The sequence below is a fragment of the Ramularia collo-cygni genome (assembly GCF_900074925.1).
Source record: "Ramularia collo-cygni strain URUG2 genome assembly, contig: RCC_scaffold16, whole genome shotgun sequence".
Classification (NCBI taxonomy): domain Eukaryota; kingdom Fungi; phylum Ascomycota; class Dothideomycetes; order Mycosphaerellales; family Mycosphaerellaceae; genus Ramularia; species Ramularia collo-cygni.
Genome location: NW_019716270.1, coordinates 172,360 through 188,480, shown reverse-complemented (window position 1 = coordinate 188,480; position 16,121 = coordinate 172,360). Strand labels below are relative to the sequence as shown.

Below are 16,121 nucleotides of genomic sequence, written 5' to 3'. Positions count from 1 at the left end.
GCTACGGAGGAGATTTACATAAATACTAATTATAAAAAGAGTGTAGGGGAGTATAGGTATTTTCGACTAGGAGGTGGTGATTTTATATGCTTTGAATATCGGTAGGTATTAGAGTATAGGATAAAAGAAATTCGTCGGTATACGAGAAGAAGATGTTGGAATCATGTAGGGTTTAGGTCGGAGTTTGAGTATAGGGGATAGGTAGGTATGTTCTTCCAGGGGTTATAAAGGTCTCGTACGTTCTAGGTAAGAGTTTGTTTGATTAGAGGATGGGGATACGGGGATTGGGTTAATGGAAGGAAAAGAGGGGGTTGGAGGTGAACGATTAGGATCTTTGACAGAGTCGAGGGACTTCCATTCGACTGTCTAGTACTGTTTTTGCACATCATGGAAACCGAGCCAGGAGGAATTCCACGCCAAAACAACCAGATACCTACCACTCACCTCCCCCCATACTCCTTCTCATCAAACCGTGCAACCTGTTCACCATGAGTACCCCACCTATCCATATAGTAATAAAAACTCCACTGCCCCTTTTCCATATCATCAAAACTTTCATCATCAACCACCACACGACCCACCTCCTTCCAACCATACACATTCGGTCCCTTCTCTCTTTCCGACGGCTGGGGTTCCGTCTCCAAAGCTCCATCATCCCATCCCATCACCACAGTCGAAATTCCCGGTCCAGCGACAAATCCATGTCCTTTAAAAGCTTGTACTGGGAACGGATGAAAGAATTCCTGAATAGCGTCGCGGATATATCTTCCGTTGGCTGTGGGACCGTGGTATGCGATTGCGGGACAAACGAAGAATGCTTCAATGGGGGTTTTGTTACTTAGGTCTTCTTTTGAACCGGTTGCTGCTGAGGAACGGAGTTGTTTCAGGACGAATTGTTTGAGGGATTCTCCTTTTTCTGCGGAGGATGTCCAGTTTGCCAAATTCTTTTCCCTTTTCGCCTCTTTGCTTATCGATGATGATGATGATGATGATGATGATGATTGTGGTGGAAATTCGTCGATGAGTGAGGCGCTCATGTGTGCGATGAAGACGCTTTCGTCGGTGAATTTCACATAGAGGCATAGACAGGTTCGACACTCGGATGTTCCTACCGCGTGGTAGGTGATGTCTTGTAGTACACCCGGGAGTTTGCAGAGCTCGCCGAAACTTTGATCGTAGTGGCGGAAGTGTTGCATTTTGGAGTGCGGTGGTTGGGAGGGATGGTAGGGATGCTGATGGGTGGGAGTTATATAGGGGAGCTGTTGCTTGCGAGTTTGCGAGTGGGTTTCTGGATATTTGTTTGCTGTGAAGAGCTGGAATCGTTTGGCTGCTGCGAGTGATTGAGTGCTGCTTCATCTTCTTCCACACTACATGTCCATCGCGCAGTGTATGGTTGTGGTTTAGTGAGGTGGCCATGAGGGTGGTAGCACTATTTGCAACGTGGATAATGAGAAGAGTGAGGACTTACGAGCCATCAGTCGATTCTTGAGACTGCTGAACCCATCAATCAGAATTTCGAGCCTGCCAATGATAGTATGAAAATCCAACCCGAGCATTCTCCAAACCCTCCACCTTGCTCCTTCCCACGCTCCACTCGCCACCGACGCTTAAGAATCCCCGATTCCCCTTTTCCATATCATCCGAGTCTTTCTGGTCAAATAAAGGTTGGTCACAGGACTACCAGCCATACCTCTCGGGCGTCATCTCATCACCCGAGACCCATCCGCATCAATCTCCCATCCAAAGACTTTCGTCTCCATACCAGGTGCTGCAACAAGTACAAGTCCATCAAGCGCTTCAATTTCAATCCCGTTGAAAGACTCATCGATCGCTTCTTTCATCCATCGTGTATAAGCCGTCTCTCCATTGCTTTTCATCTTTGAGGAAATCAAGCATCGTTACTGCCTGATCGCGTCGTCCCTCCCCGAGTTGAGATACGGGTTGCTCATACACAGACTGTTTGAGTTTACCACCTTTCTCCTGTCCGAATGTCCAGACGACGTCGTACTTTTCTTCACCGCTCAAGGTTGATAGCTGTTCAGGGGTTGTCATATTTTGCGCTATTATATGTACGATGAAGACGCTATCGTCCTTGAACTTGACGTAGATGCACATGCAGGTGCGGCATCGGTAGGTTCCTACTGCTTTGTAGGAAATTCTGTATATTGTGCCGGGGAGCGAGCAGAGCTCGCCTTGTGTTTGTTCGAAATGACGGTAGCTTTGCATTGTGGTGATATGATTGGAGAGTTTGTGTGATGTGGGAGCAAGGTAGGTCTTTCGAGCAGGGTTGGTATGGGTTGGCTGTTACTTCTAGGTCTGCTCACAGGCTTCCAGACTGTGTTGGCCAAAGAGTTGGACATGGCTGACTGTTTTGAGAGACTATGAGGAAGATAGCGATGGGATCAAATAATGACATGCGGTATGCAAGTTGTCAAGGTGCTGAAAGATCGATGCTAGAGAAATGGTACTCCATGCTCTCGATGGTCACCTTTAGCTCCTCCTCAAGTCGACAGAGTCCATGTTCCGCGGCCTGGATGTTGCGTCCTCTTCGACATCATCCGGAACTCCCTATGTGAGTGGATTGGATGCTGTGGGAGGCATCAAGATGCGCTTCGAAGCGGGGGAGGGGATGACCGCATGTTCCGTAGCTTGGTCGTTGGGGTGCTGGTGCTGGTACTAAGAGYTTGWTAGATACAAATCTACCTATGTAGGTAAGGGAGGTCGGGGTCGAGGTAGAGGTAGAAGCTGACTCGGGTGTGAGAAGGCGACGTATCTTCAGAGTCATAGCCAATGTCGTTGCCCGGTTCGCATCTGTAATCTTCGGCGCGGAGAGATGCGGCGAACTCAATAGCACACCAATGGAGAGTCCCGACTGCATTGTTGAACCAGTTGATTGTTTGAAGTGAAGCCAGTGAGTCTATGGTGGCGCTCGTAGTAAAGCTCCCGTCCGCTCTTGCTCTTTCACATGCGCTCCYGGCGTAGTGGAACGCTAAGGTAGCGTGCGCATCGAACTCTCGTTGCTACTTCAACACTTTCTTGCTCTTCGACACACAAACACAATCCAACGACACACCACAACATCACAACTCCAGCCATTCCGCGACCGCCAGCAATCTTCTCCACACCACAACCAGCGCCGCTTCTCCAAACACCTTCATTACCGTGCAAACATGTCAAGCCGCCTGATGAAGTTGCCCGCTGAGCTCAGAGTCCGCATCTACGAGTACACATTCGGCGACAGCGTGCCGGATGAGGTCGGAGTCTATGTCGGGAGCGAAGCCGATGACGCAGGAGGGGAAAGCGCAGCATTGGAGGAGAGCGCGGTGTCGGATCAGAGCATCATGCTTGGCAAGAAAGAACCTCGCCAGATCGACCTGCTCAAAGCCAAGGACCATTACCCACAGACTAGCCTTCTGGTTACTTGCAAGCTGATCTACAAGGAAGCTGGGCCGGTTTTCGAGGCTGCCGCGAAGGTGTTCTGGGATATCGATGTGTTCAACATCAACTTGGCTGAACAAGGTCATTACCTCGCCGAGTCCATAGGCGACTTCCTGGAACAGATGGGAATCATCGGGGCAAAACTCCGGAGCATGTCTGTGCTGAGGAAGCATGGCCTCAAAGGCTTTCGATGTTCATGGCCCAGTGTTTGCTTCACGATGCGCGCCGACGAGGATGGAGTTCCCTTCGTGCTGCATTCTGGCAGCACAGCGAGAACTTTACCATACAAAGCTGCTTGGTACGCCCGTTCATTGTTCGTGTGCTTAAGGAGAGAGTCTCCTGAATGTGGCTTACTGCACATCCTCGAGCTCTTCACGTCACTACCCCCGGGTACTCTGATCGAAGGATAGGGAATACGGGGTCGAACGCCAGAAGCGCACGAGAAGCGGCTAAACGAGTCAAGGCTGCTCATGGAAATCTTGCCATGCCGCTAAGGCGAGATGGCATCCATTGCTGTCGCGGCACTGGGATCGCGTTGAAATGGGGCACGACCGTAGAGTGAGACCGGCAATGGCGAGCCGATAGAGCGAGATTGTAAGTGGGGAGTAGCAGCGAAGATCCACCATTTCCAGAGAACTCAATCATGTGTCAATTTCTTCTGTGTAGTTTCTCAGCGCCTCCAGAGCCAAATGCGTGATGACAGTCTTGGAATGCCTCCTCAAGACAAACGCATCCGCTCCATCGAACAATCCACGTAACTCGACCAGCGCCTCCTCATCCACCATCTCCCTCAAATCGAATCCCGCAATCTGATCTCCCTCCCCACCAATCCTCACCACAATCTCGTCCTCCCCATCACCCTCACCAACTCTTCCAACCAAATCTTCCTCCTGCCCAACACACCACCTAACCCTCCTAACAACCTCCCTCCCAAGTAATCCCTTGACCCTCTCATCCATCTCCTCATCCCACTCCCACTCCTTCGCAACCGCAACTTTATCCACACTCTTCCTCTCCCTCATGGCCCAAGGTTTCTTCATGCGCTCACTGACCAACATGGCCCATTTCGAACCTCCCTTTTCTTTCTTGCGCGTTCGCGGGCCGATGAGATGGGCGATGGCGGAGTGGGAGGCTAGGATGTAGCTTGAAGGTTGGGAGGATTTCCAGGGTCCGATTCGGGGGACGAGGGAGGGTTTGATGAGGAGGGGGGGTTGGGGAGGTGTGGATTGTGCATTGGGGGTTTTTGGGGGGAGATTGGAGACGAAAGGGATGAGGAAGTGGGAGGGTAGACGGGCTTTTGTTAGGACGCAGGCTCGGATTGGGGTTGCTAGGGCTTGTGCTATATTTCTGCTGTATTAGGACCTTGTGTGTAGGGGTGTGTCTTCGTTGGCGTGCGTACCGTGGACATTCTGGGCCAGGTCTCGCTGGAAGTCGGTCATTTCCGTGGGATTTTGTGGTGGGAGGGGTTTCGGTTCTTCATGTTTTGTTCTTGCTGCTATTGTTACTGGGTCGAAGAGAGCGGAGATTGGAAGGGAGCTGTTTCCATGGGATCGAGAGCGGAGCGTTCTTGCTGGAGGAGAATCTCCTTCTTCTGCTCGTTCCAATGCGATGAATGAGCTGGAATTCCTGACATGATGGATTCGGAAGTGGATTCGTGCCTGCAGACGCGAGCCGGATAGGCGTGTCACATGTTGCATGGAGAGAGATGTAAGTGAATGAACAGGGATCTGCAGGTGAGGTTCGTGAGAGCCGTAAGGCTGATTACGTGAGGAATCGATAGCTTGCCTTCCCTTGCCTTCCCTTGCCTTGGAGCTTCAGCGGGCTTTGATCGGCTCGATCACACATACCCACGACAACACCAGATGGAATTCATCGCACGTTCGAGCCTTCGGGCGACACGCTCTCATGTTCTCAGACAGATGTCCCGCCGTCGGTTTTCTGCATTTCCGCCCTTTGCGCCTACATCTGCGGGGACTCCCAGACAGCAGACCAATGGAGCACCTACGGGAGCTCTACCAATGCCTTTTGTGACGGAAACAGTGGCATGTACACCTTCAAGATCTACTGCATCACCGCAAGCTAACATTCTCAAGGGTGGAGGCTGGCATACCTGTAATCCAATACACTCATCCTCATCTTCATACCATGTACATTCTGACACCCCCCACCAGCCGACATCTTCTCCCGCCTTTTGAAAGAACGCATCATCTGCCTCAATGGCGAGGTGGAAGAAGTGCTCTCCGCCAGCATCGTCGCCCAACTCCTCTTCCTCGAAGCCGAGAATCCCTCCAAACCCATCTCCCTCTACATCAATTCCCCCGGCGGCTCCGTCACCGCAGGTCTCGCCATCTACGACACTATGCAATACATTTCCGCGCCCGTCACGACCATCTGTCTCGGGCAAGCGGCTTCCATGGGCTCCTTACTCCTCTGTGGAGGCGCTGCAGGACAAAGATTCTGTTTACCGCATAGTAGGATTATGGTCCATCAGGTCAGTGGTGGGTACTCGGGTCAAGCGACGGATATAGCGATTCATGCCAAGGAGATTTTGAGGGTTCGAGGGCAGTTGGATGAGATTTATCGGAGGCATTTGGAGAAGGCGGGCAAGGTTAAGAGTTTGGAGGAGATTGGTAAGGTCATGGAGAGGGATTTCTTCATGAGTGCGGATGAGGCGAGGGAGTGGGGGATCGTGGATAAGGTGTTGGATCGGAGAGCTGGTGGGGAGGAGAAGTGAAGCATATATTGTGAAGGATGGGAGGGAATGCATTGACGTCGAGCATTAGCGGGTGTTGTTGTGGTGCTGCGTTGTCTCTTGAGTATTGTATGATAAAGTCATGACTTCAGATGCTGAATACTACCCTGTCACGAGTCTTATCAGCCCAGCTGCACAACAGTATACTTTCTGCGGTGGGAGAGCACAGCACAGACAAGGGACGAATCATGTCGGCATACACATGAACTCTGAACTAGGTACCTACAGTATCTCCCGGAGCCAGTCCGTTTCGGCCACCGATGCAATGTTCTTTCCAAGACTGCGAAATAACATGGATGATGGGACTTTCCGTTGTGAGCACTTGGCATTGTTGTTATCATGACGATGTCTTGTAGAAGCCACCTAAAATAGTAGCAATCGCCTATGCTACGCTACTTTTTTCGTATACGCAAAAAAAGGGAAGAAAAAGAGCAAACTATCGACCGACGGTCTCCTCAAATCCCTGTCCAAGATCTGGACGCTTGGCCGCTTCGGGGATTTACTCCCTTCCAAGAGGATTTGCATGGCAGAGGTAAGGCTACATCACACACGTCGTCATGCTGGCCTCCAATGATGCTGCACCGTTATCAGCGGATGTGGTTCCAGGTTTCACAAGTTGTGCAACCCCTCCATCATCGCTCGTTGCACCGTTTGATCATCTTCACATCCCTCCGGCGGTTTGGGTGGAGATACGTAGATGATCGACGTCAGGTGCATCGGTGTGGTACCTGCGCTAGATAGATTGAGATGCGCCGGACTGCACCCAATCACTCCTTCCAAACGCTAAAGACAATTATGACCCCTGGGACTTGGAGCATTCCACATTTCAGTCGCGTAAACGACCTCTCCTCTCTCTCTCATCCTTCACATCTTCGCGCACATTGCTTGAACACAACACACAGTCATTATCTTGGAACCCTTCACAGGCTGGCCCTGGTGTACTTCTACACTGCGAAACACGACCGTGCTCGATATTGTCAAACGACAGCAGACGCCATGTTTCGCCTCCTCCTCCCCCTCACCATCCTAGCAGGTCGCGTCGCGGCGCAAACATTCACAAACTGCAATCCCCGCAATTCAACATGTCCCGTCAACCCAGCTTTGGGAACAACACTCGAGGAAACCTACAACGCCACCACCACCGAATTCAATCCCAATCTCTGGACCATTGATGCCGGAAAATCTCTCATTCAATTCGGCGACGATGGTGCTCAACTATCCCTCTCCAGCGAAAAAGATACCGTAACCCTAATCTCGACCTTTTTCATCTTCTGGGGAGTCGTAGAATTCATCATGAAGGCATCGCCTGGAACCGGCCTCATTTCCACCGTCATTCTGCTCAGTCAGGATTTGGATGAAATAGACTGGGAAGTCAAAGGCAGCAACACGACGACCGTCTCCAACAACTACTACGGCTGGGGAAATCTCGACCAAATGTTCTCCGAATACCCAGCAGTGGATGGTCCACAGCAAGATTTCCACAACTACACCATTGATTGGAAYGCCGAGCGCATCCTCTTCTACCTCAACAACGCCCTCGTGCGAACCGTCAATGCCGCGGAGCCAGGCCTCTACCCTCAAACCCCCTCTCGCGTGCAGTTCGGAACTTGGTGCGGAGGCTGTTCCAAAAACCAAGGAACGGTGGATTGGGCTGGTGGCAAACCCGATTGGAGTGGTGCGCCATATACCATGACTGTCAAGAGTTTGAGAGTCGTGGATGGAACTTCCAATGCTACCGAGTATGCATATGGCGATATGAGTGGTTCTGCTGCAAGCATTAAAATCACCGAGTAAGTTGAACCTCCAACCAATACCCATTCCAATGGCACGAATAGACCCTCTAACCTTTCTCACAGAGGTAAATCCAAAGCATACAAACACCTCAACTCCGAAAGCACCTCGCAAAAAATCTCCAAACAATGGACCGGCATGTCCACAGGCGCCAAAATCGGCATCGCATGCGGCATCGCCGCGGCATTCCTCCTCGCATTCGTGGCGTTTGGATTCTATTGCGTCAAGCAGCGCAAGGAAGGGAAATTGGAAGCTGCGATGCATGATGAGAAGTGGGCCGAGCAGAATGCCGAGTTGATGGAGTATAGGACTATGATGGCCAAGGGCAACTTTGCTGTTAGTAGGCAGAGTATTCTGATGGATGGGAAGATGGAGCAGCAGGTGCCGCTGAATCGGGGGAGGATTTGATTTGGAAGAAAAGGATAGAATACGACAGATTTTTGGGGGGCGTTTGGGAATGGGTTTGTAGATGATACTACTACTCTGCATATGATGTTTTTACCAGTGTATTCGGTTACAGAATCATTGATCAGATCTGCCCGTCTACCATTTCTCGGTGCGGAGTAAGTCGGCTGCTGCATGTCATTATTGCTGGCTCGGGTTCGCTTTTCGCAGTTCCGTACAGAGACATCATCAACTATGGCTGCATGATGATCTTTCTGGAGTGACGTCCCACTGTCATCATTTGTGCAGTGAAGGCGATCATGCGTGTGCAAGCAGACGTTCCCGTCGTCGATACGCCTGCGGACTCCGCTGTTCCCCCCCGCCTCATCGACTTTGGGACACAAAAAGCCGGCCGTAGCTCGACGAACCTCCCGATTGTCGCATTTAAGATGGAGGATCCATCGCTTGTACGCGGACCAGTCGTAAGAACGAATTCACAGAATACTAACTCGGCGCATTGGATCGTTATTCGTGTATTGTCGAGCAAGTATACTAGGTCTATCTTACACGAGCAATGGGATGTCGACCTAGATCGGAAAACTTCCACGCCTAGGACACGAGCTGCTATCCTAAAACCCGATGGGTGTATAGTAATAGTCTGGAGATGGAGCGGACATAATCCGGCGGCAATAAATTTACCGTTTTCAGATATGTAGGCGGCCGGCTTTATAATTCTTTAACTCCAACGTCGGCCACCCCTCGGCTAGTTAGTTAGTAGGCTAGCTGAGGGCCCTCACACTAATATTAGTACTATAGCACCCTTTATAGCACCTAAAACCTCTTAATACTATCCGTATATCGTCTAAACTATATCGGTAGGTAGTCTATATAAAAGGTATTGTTTTTTCTAACCTCTAAAGAAGCCGTACCTTACGCCGCGCCGGCCTAGCGAACAACTACCCCCTCCGCTTTATAACTAGCTCCGCGTAGCCTTCGAAACGACGATATTTAGTAACTATACTATTACCCTCTCTTATAAGGTAGCGCGATCTACCGTCGTATTTATAAGGCTAAGCTACGAGCTCTTCGAAGAGCCGTATCCTCCGTTCTACGTACGCTAGCGTATCCGAACGCGCCTTATATAAGCGGAAGAGGATAAGTTTATAGAGTTTATTTATGCGTATCCGGACGCGTATTTAGATAAGATAGTATAGTAGATATTCGATTAAACTAGACACGTTTTTACGGACTCTAGTATATTTAGGCTCCTTCGGCGGTATACGTATTCGAAGAAGGTAGCTCGGAGGATTATAGATAAGCGGTATACGGCTTTAAGGGCTTACTAGCGAGTAAGAGTAGTCGATTAGAGCCGTAACTAATTAGTATTTATCGACGAGAGCGCGTATAATAAGCGGAACGACTAGTAGTAGGTAGTTAGTATTTATCCTTCGTTCTAAGGCCCTACTCTTATACTTAATAGGCGTTACTTATAGAGTCTAATTAGCTATCTAGTAGATACGAGCTTACTAGCTAAACGGTTAGAACGGTAGTCTCTTATACCTATAATAACTATACGTAGCTAGCTTAATAAGCCGCTCTTAAAGTAAGAATCGATTACTTAAGAGGATATACTAAACTAGCTATAGTAGACTATCCTTCCTTAATTACTAACCGGTTTAATTATCGTTATAGATAATACTTTAATCTATAGGAGCGACGCTATTATATAGGCTATCCTCGATGCTAATTGCTTCCTTAAACTACTTCCGCCTTACTTACCGGATTATAACCCTATCGAACAGTCCTTTTATATACTAAAGAGCTAGATTAAGAGGCATCGTAATATATAGATAGTTAATAACTTCGAGAGCTTCCTTATAGATATAGTACGTAACGTAGCTAAAGAGTTACGGACAACCGTATAGAAGTACTTTTAGAAGAGTAGATATAGCTAGAGTTTATTATTTAATTTAGAACTAGTATCTACCTCTATCTTTGTTACTACCGGCTAATCGTACTATATATATATAGGAAGCTCTATATCCTTAAGTACTACAATCCTTCCGTTAAGTAATTTAATCCTTAGTTTTATATCTAGTATTACCTCTAATGCCTTATTAATTACTACTTATAGGGTAGTAAGCTATATGTCCCTAAAGATTATAGTAAGATCCTTATACGTTAGTAGTATAGGGAATAGTAAGGATGTCGTATTTAGCGGTAGTAAGGACGGTAGAGAGCGAGTTAGTAGTAAGGAAGGATTAACCTATAAATTTCGAGTTATTTAATAATTTTCATGTGCTCGATTAAGAGGCTTATAATAGTCGATAAGTCGTCGTAGACGTTATCTAAATTACTTATATATATAGCTAAAAGCGGCCGTATACGACGGCGGCTAGATTCCGTAGGATTAGTAAGCGTGTTATAGTTAAGTCTTTTACGAAGTTAAAGCTAGCGGCTATACGGGGATGCTAAGGATACCGCTTAGACCCTAAAATACTCTAATCTATAGAGCATAGCACACGATTACGTAATAACCGTATACTTTAAATTTACTAAATAAATACTTAAAACTCGAGCTCGTCTAGAGCTACATTTTAATATGCTGTTAACTAGATATAGTTAACTAGCTGCTACGCAATAAATTAATAACTATTTTAGATAAGACATAATTCTACGACTAGCTTAATAGGGCTTAGCGGACTTTATATATCCTCTTTTTTTTCCTGCCTATATAAAACAATACTATTTAATACACACTAAAAATAAGATATAAATATAGATAAATATAACTAAGTACGGTAAAGAAGCTCGAACAAAAATAACGTAAGTCGGACCGTTAGTTTAAAAGTTATTAAAGCCTTAATCTACGAGCCCTACGCTTTATATCCTTAAACTCCTACGTAGAGCGAATAGCTCTGATCTTATATCTAATACGTATACTAGCCCTCGTCTAAACTGCATTACTTACGCTAGTAATATTAACGATAGCAACGAACTTATTAATTAACAACCGCTTAATAAGCTATAGCGCTGCTCTCTATAGTTCCCCTTACTACTCTTTCCTAAGGCTATAATACTCTATAAACTCTTTAAGTTTATGCTTAACCTCTAGCTATAAGGATAGCGGCAATATTACGTTATTTAGTCCTAGTATTAGCGTTATAGATAGAGCGAGGTTATAGTAAATAATAGTATTACTATTACTTAATGCTATTAGCTCGTTTTTTATCTTACGGATACTATTTATTCTACCGTCCTTGCTTATAAAACTACGCTCTTTTATAAGCACTAGATTACGTATAATAGTAGGGCTTAGTTCGTCTATAGTAAGTGTTCCCTCTAAGATGCCCTTTTGCTATACTATAAGCTATTACTTATATATCGGAAAGTAGTTTAAATAGTAATTACGAGCGTCCGGAGGTAGGTAATACTAAAAGCCGTAGTTCCTATAGTTGCGGTTATTATAGGTCTACCGGCTTGTTATTACCTCTAAGAAGTTGCTAGTAATACGTATGCCCTCTTAATTCTACGGTAGGCCGGAGAGTTAAATTATAGTAGCTGTTTGTTAAGTTAGAGCTAGTATTAATAGTATTATAACTAAAGGCTCTAACTCGATATCTATAGTAATATATATTTCGCTCCTACTAGCCCTATAGAATAATATTAACTATTTAATAATGCCGTACTAGCTCTGTTTATCCTTCTATATAATTCTCGCTATACTACTACTAATACGTAGATAGCTAGCCGTAAGTTTAGTACTCTTTAAAAGACCTTTTATATCGATAACATTCTCTTAAATCTAGCTCTTAATATTAATAGCTCTATCCTCGTTACTACTTACTATCTAAGTGTTATTATTACTCTCTTTCCCTCGGCGATAGGTAAGTATAAGGGTGTAAAAATGTAGCAATATATCGACTACCTTCGATTACTCGATTAGAGATAAGACTAATTCTTATAGGTCGATAATACGCGGTGCGCGAGGAAGTAGAAGTCGCTTCGCGTACGCTAAGCTAGCTTCGCGGAAGCTTTCCTATTCCTCCTTTAACGTAGCTATATGCTACGGTTAACCTTAGTCTATAACTGCTTATAAGGTAGGCTTTACCTAGCCCTTATAATTATCTCCTCTCCCTATACGAACTAGCCTTAGTTTAGGGATCTATAGAGTGCGCGTTATAAGCGCCCCGCGGGCGATACGCGCTTAGCTTCTACGCTGCTTAATTCCTATATACTTTTTCCCGAGGAAAAGCGATAAAGATTAAAGGGTCCGCCTAACGAATTAATAAATTTAAAACTCGTCCCTTAGTATATTATATGCGATCTGCTAGGGACTCGTAACCGCGATAGCTACTATATCTTTCTAAAGACCTTAGATTAGTCTTTATATAAATGCCCTATTAATTAGCCGGTTAAGGCTATATTAAACGTAATAATAATTAATATATATTTATTCTAGTAGGCTAAATACCGTACTAAGAATAGCGAGGGTTTAATTCCCTTAATTGCTATAGCCGTAGTAAGGGTATAGATAATTATCTCGACATATTATCGCTAGCGACTCGCCTTGTCGCTAAATGCGGACGGTATCTATCGATCTCTAGTATAAGCAGTTATTATAATGTTTGCGTAGTAACTAAGCCGTAGCTAATACTTTTGTAGTTTCTCCGAAACTCTTTAAGTAATAATAACTACTATATTAAGGATACGACTATGCCTCTTAAGCGAGCTAAGCGCGCTTACCCTACGAGCCCTCCGCTAGTTACGCTAGCGTCGAAGCGCCGCGCTACTAGTAAGCTAGACTCTTACCTTACCTACCTTAAGAAAGTAGGTAAAGGCTATTCTAGAGCTATTAACTATAATATAGTGTTTAGTATAGCACCTATAAAGTATCTTAAGTGCGCGTAAGTCTACTCGCTTATATCTCGTTATCTACTCGATTACTAACCTCTCTAGCGATTCTTGCTACGAATGCGCTAAGGTAGAGCCCCTAATACGTACGCTTACCGCTATCGTATAGCGGGAGTCTAATACGATATTAGACTCCGGTAATAAGGACTTTAAGGACGCGAAGGTATACTTAAAGGAAACTACTACGGCGTTCTCGAAGAAGTATACGGCTTTTAAGCGTACTAAGAAGAAGCGTCTTAAGGCGTTAGTCTTAGCTTCTAGTAGTAGCGGTAGAGTTAACTACGCTATAGTTAAGAGTAGCATACGCCTCGCTAATAATGTAGCTGCGATTACTTAGGGTATTTAAGTTATAAGTCTTCCTTTCTCCTTTACGGTTCGATTACGAGTATAGCTAATTATAGATTATAGTAGCTATAGATATAGAACTAGAGTTTAGATGCTTTCGATGCTGCCCTTAGTAGAGTTAAGTTAGAGGAATCTTCTTCGAAGAGCGAGGAGGAAGCTAACGGTTCGCCTACGCCTCGCGGTAGAGTTAATCCTAAATTCGAGTTTCGCGGATCTATATCTAATAACGGCGAGAACGGTCGTTAATAGCCTCCGCCTCTCTTACGCCTCGTATATAACTCTTTTAGGAAATTCTCCTAAAGTCTAAGGATTGTTAAATATTAGTCGGAGGTTCGCGGAATTTTAGAGGTGGAGTACAAGAGTAACTTGATCTTTAACTAGCTTACTATCTCCGACAGGCAGTACTTAAAAGTAGGAACTAATGTGTTAATTAAGTTAATTATCTAGAGATGTGTCTCTATGTCCTAAGAAGAGATTTTACCCTACATAGAGTTACGTAACCTTATAGCTACTTAGCTCTCTGTTATGTTAGATGTACAGCTATTCTATAACTGCACTTTCTAACACTCCTACTTAGGATAGAATAGACTATATACATTTCCCTAGATCTTTTAAGATTCTATTAAGTGTAGAAAGGTAGTTCTATAGCCTAGTAGTATAATTCTATCTTAGCTACTATCTTAGTGCAATTCCTTAACTTAGTATTATRTAATCGAATATGTCCGGAGGACATATTCGATTATATGCTTTTGCCAAATTTTGGAATGCTTATTATATACTAAGATGATTTATATATGTCTGGAAGTTTGGACTAGTAAGAGGTTTAGTTAGGCTATCTATAACTATTTCTTTTATTAGAAGGTATTCTACATAGATCTTCTTTTGCTACTAAAGTCTTCTTATAAAGTTATATGCAATGTTAATGTGCTTTAACCTTTTATAAATATGTGCATCCTTTATAAGGGTGAGGTAGGCTTAGTTGTCCCTAAAGAGTTAAACTAGCCTAAGCTATTTAGCTATATCCTTTCCTGCTTTAATTGTTAGTTAAAAAGYAGATAATCTAATAAGCTTAGTTTAACCTATTTCTCTAAGYAATRCTAAAAGGAACTATAATTGTTTTAYATATRCATTTATTRCTATAAACTTAGCTTCTATTATAGAAGTTGCTAYAGATTTCTGCTTCTTGCTTATCTATAAAATTAGGGYATTRYAYAACTTAAAYAYATTTCCTAGGATAGAGATCCTRTCTAACTTGTCTATTATAAAGTCTAAGTCTAAGTACCTAATTAAGCATCTAGATCTAGATCTTATAAAGGTTAATYTAAGGTTAGGAAATAATCTTAGGTACCTTAAGACTTTCTTTAAAGCTTTTAGGTAGGCTTTAGATAGATTACTTAAAAATGCACTTAGCTTTCTAATTGCAAAGGCAATATCTAGTCTTATTATAATTATTAGCTACATCTATGTTCTAATTATTATCTAGTATTCCTCCTTACTGCATCTCTTATTATTTAGGCCTAACTTAATAAGCCCCTTATAATTGTCTATTAGTAAGAGAGTTAGCTTTAAAAATTTTAACTTAATGCCCAGTTTCTAAAGACTTTCCTAAATGTAATAGCTTTAATCTAGTTTTAGGGTTCTAAGCTTCCTATTTCTTATAATGTTTATTCCTAGGATTCTAGATAGTTCTCTAAGATCCTTAATCTTAAAGATCTTTCTAAATTCCTTCTTAAACTAGTTTATAGAGTTTATTAATAGGGCAGCAATTGGAATATTATTAATATATGTTATAACTATAAGATTCTTTCTATAATGGAATATTAGATATAGGTTAACCTCTAACTAAATAAATCCTAAATCTTTAAGCTTTAAAACACAAAGCTAATTCTAGTCTCTAGCAGCTTGCTTTAATCTATATAAGCTTCTTAGGATTTTTAGGACTTAGCTAGGGGGAAGATCCACTCCTTTAGGTAGGGCTATAAAAATGTCTTCTTAGAGGTAACTGTTTATAAAAGCACTATTAACATCTATAAGATAGAGTTCCTAGTCTTCCTTGCAGACTATAGCTATAAATGTTCTTAAGGTTTTATGTCTAACAGTTAGTATAAAAGTCTCCTTAAAGTTAATCCTATATTTCTATAAAAAACCCCTTACTATAAGTCTTGCTTTTAACTTATTAAGGGCACTACTTGCTAATCTTTTTATAGCAAAGACCTATTTTAAGGTTATAAGGTTYRATCCTTTTAGAGCAATAGTTAGTTCCTAGGTCTAGTTGCTTATAAGTRAATCYAGTTCCTTCTAGATTGCTTCTATYTATATTGCTCCCTATTCTTTATCTCCTACTACTTCCTTATAGGTAGCTAGAACTAGGATATTCTGCTAGTATGCAGTTTAGGTAGCTATTATAGAGAAAGCAAGTTTATAGAAGATGTCTTATATTTCTAGGTCCTAGCCTAGTTTAGAGATTATAGCTAATAGGGCCTATATAATCTCTATT

General features: G+C 44.0%; 7 protein-coding genes; 3 read left to right on the top strand and 4 right to left on the bottom strand.

Annotated features, from left to right (window-relative positions):
- Positions 1-440: 440 nt before the first annotated feature.
- On the bottom strand, positions 441-1,196 carry RCC_08962 (uncharacterized protein; the record flags this gene model as incomplete). Its single annotated transcript, XM_023774207.1, has 1 exon — positions 441-1,196. The coding sequence occupies one exon, from the start codon at positions 1,194-1,196 to the stop codon at positions 441-443; it is 756 nt and encodes a 251-aa protein (XP_023629975.1).
- A 625-nt stretch (positions 1,197-1,821) lies between these two features.
- On the bottom strand, positions 1,822-2,226 carry RCC_08961 (uncharacterized protein; the record flags this gene model as incomplete). Its single annotated transcript, XM_023774206.1, has 1 exon — positions 1,822-2,226. The coding sequence occupies one exon, from the start codon at positions 2,224-2,226 to the stop codon at positions 1,822-1,824; it is 405 nt and encodes a 134-aa protein (XP_023629974.1).
- Positions 2,227-2,600: 374 nt separating this feature from the next.
- Positions 2,601-2,878, bottom strand: RCC_08960 (uncharacterized protein; the record flags this gene model as incomplete). XM_023774205.1 has 2 exons in its annotated part: positions 2,601-2,676; positions 2,751-2,878. 2 exons carry the CDS (start codon positions 2,876-2,878, stop codon positions 2,601-2,603), a joined length of 204 nt encoding a protein of 67 aa, XP_023629973.1.
- Positions 2,879-3,170: 292 nt separating this feature from the next.
- Positions 3,171-3,848, top strand: RCC_08959 (uncharacterized protein; the record flags this gene model as incomplete). Its single annotated transcript, XM_023774204.1, has 1 exon — positions 3,171-3,848. One exon carries the CDS (start codon positions 3,171-3,173, stop codon positions 3,846-3,848), a length of 678 nt encoding a protein of 225 aa, XP_023629972.1.
- Positions 3,849-4,079: 231 nt separating this feature from the next.
- RCC_08958 (uncharacterized protein) lies at positions 4,080-4,877 on the bottom strand (the record flags this gene model as incomplete). XM_023774203.1 has 2 exons in its annotated part: positions 4,080-4,777; positions 4,838-4,877. 2 exons carry the CDS (start codon positions 4,875-4,877, stop codon positions 4,080-4,082), a joined length of 738 nt encoding a protein of 245 aa, XP_023629971.1.
- Positions 4,878-5,456: 579 nt separating this feature from the next.
- Positions 5,457-6,172, top strand: RCC_08957 (related to endopeptidase Clp; the record flags this gene model as incomplete). XM_023774202.1 has 3 exons in its annotated part: positions 5,457-5,480; positions 5,532-5,550; positions 5,610-6,172. The coding sequence occupies 3 exons, from the start codon at positions 5,457-5,459 to the stop codon at positions 6,170-6,172; spliced, it is 606 nt and encodes a 201-aa protein (XP_023629970.1).
- A 1,014-nt stretch (positions 6,173-7,186) lies between these two features.
- On the top strand, positions 7,187-8,389 carry RCC_08956 (related to cell wall glucanase; the record flags this gene model as incomplete). XM_023774201.1 has 2 exons in its annotated part: positions 7,187-7,980; positions 8,047-8,389. The coding sequence occupies 2 exons, from the start codon at positions 7,187-7,189 to the stop codon at positions 8,387-8,389; spliced, it is 1,137 nt and encodes a 378-aa protein (XP_023629969.1).
- Positions 8,390-16,121: the final 7,732 nt, after the last annotated feature.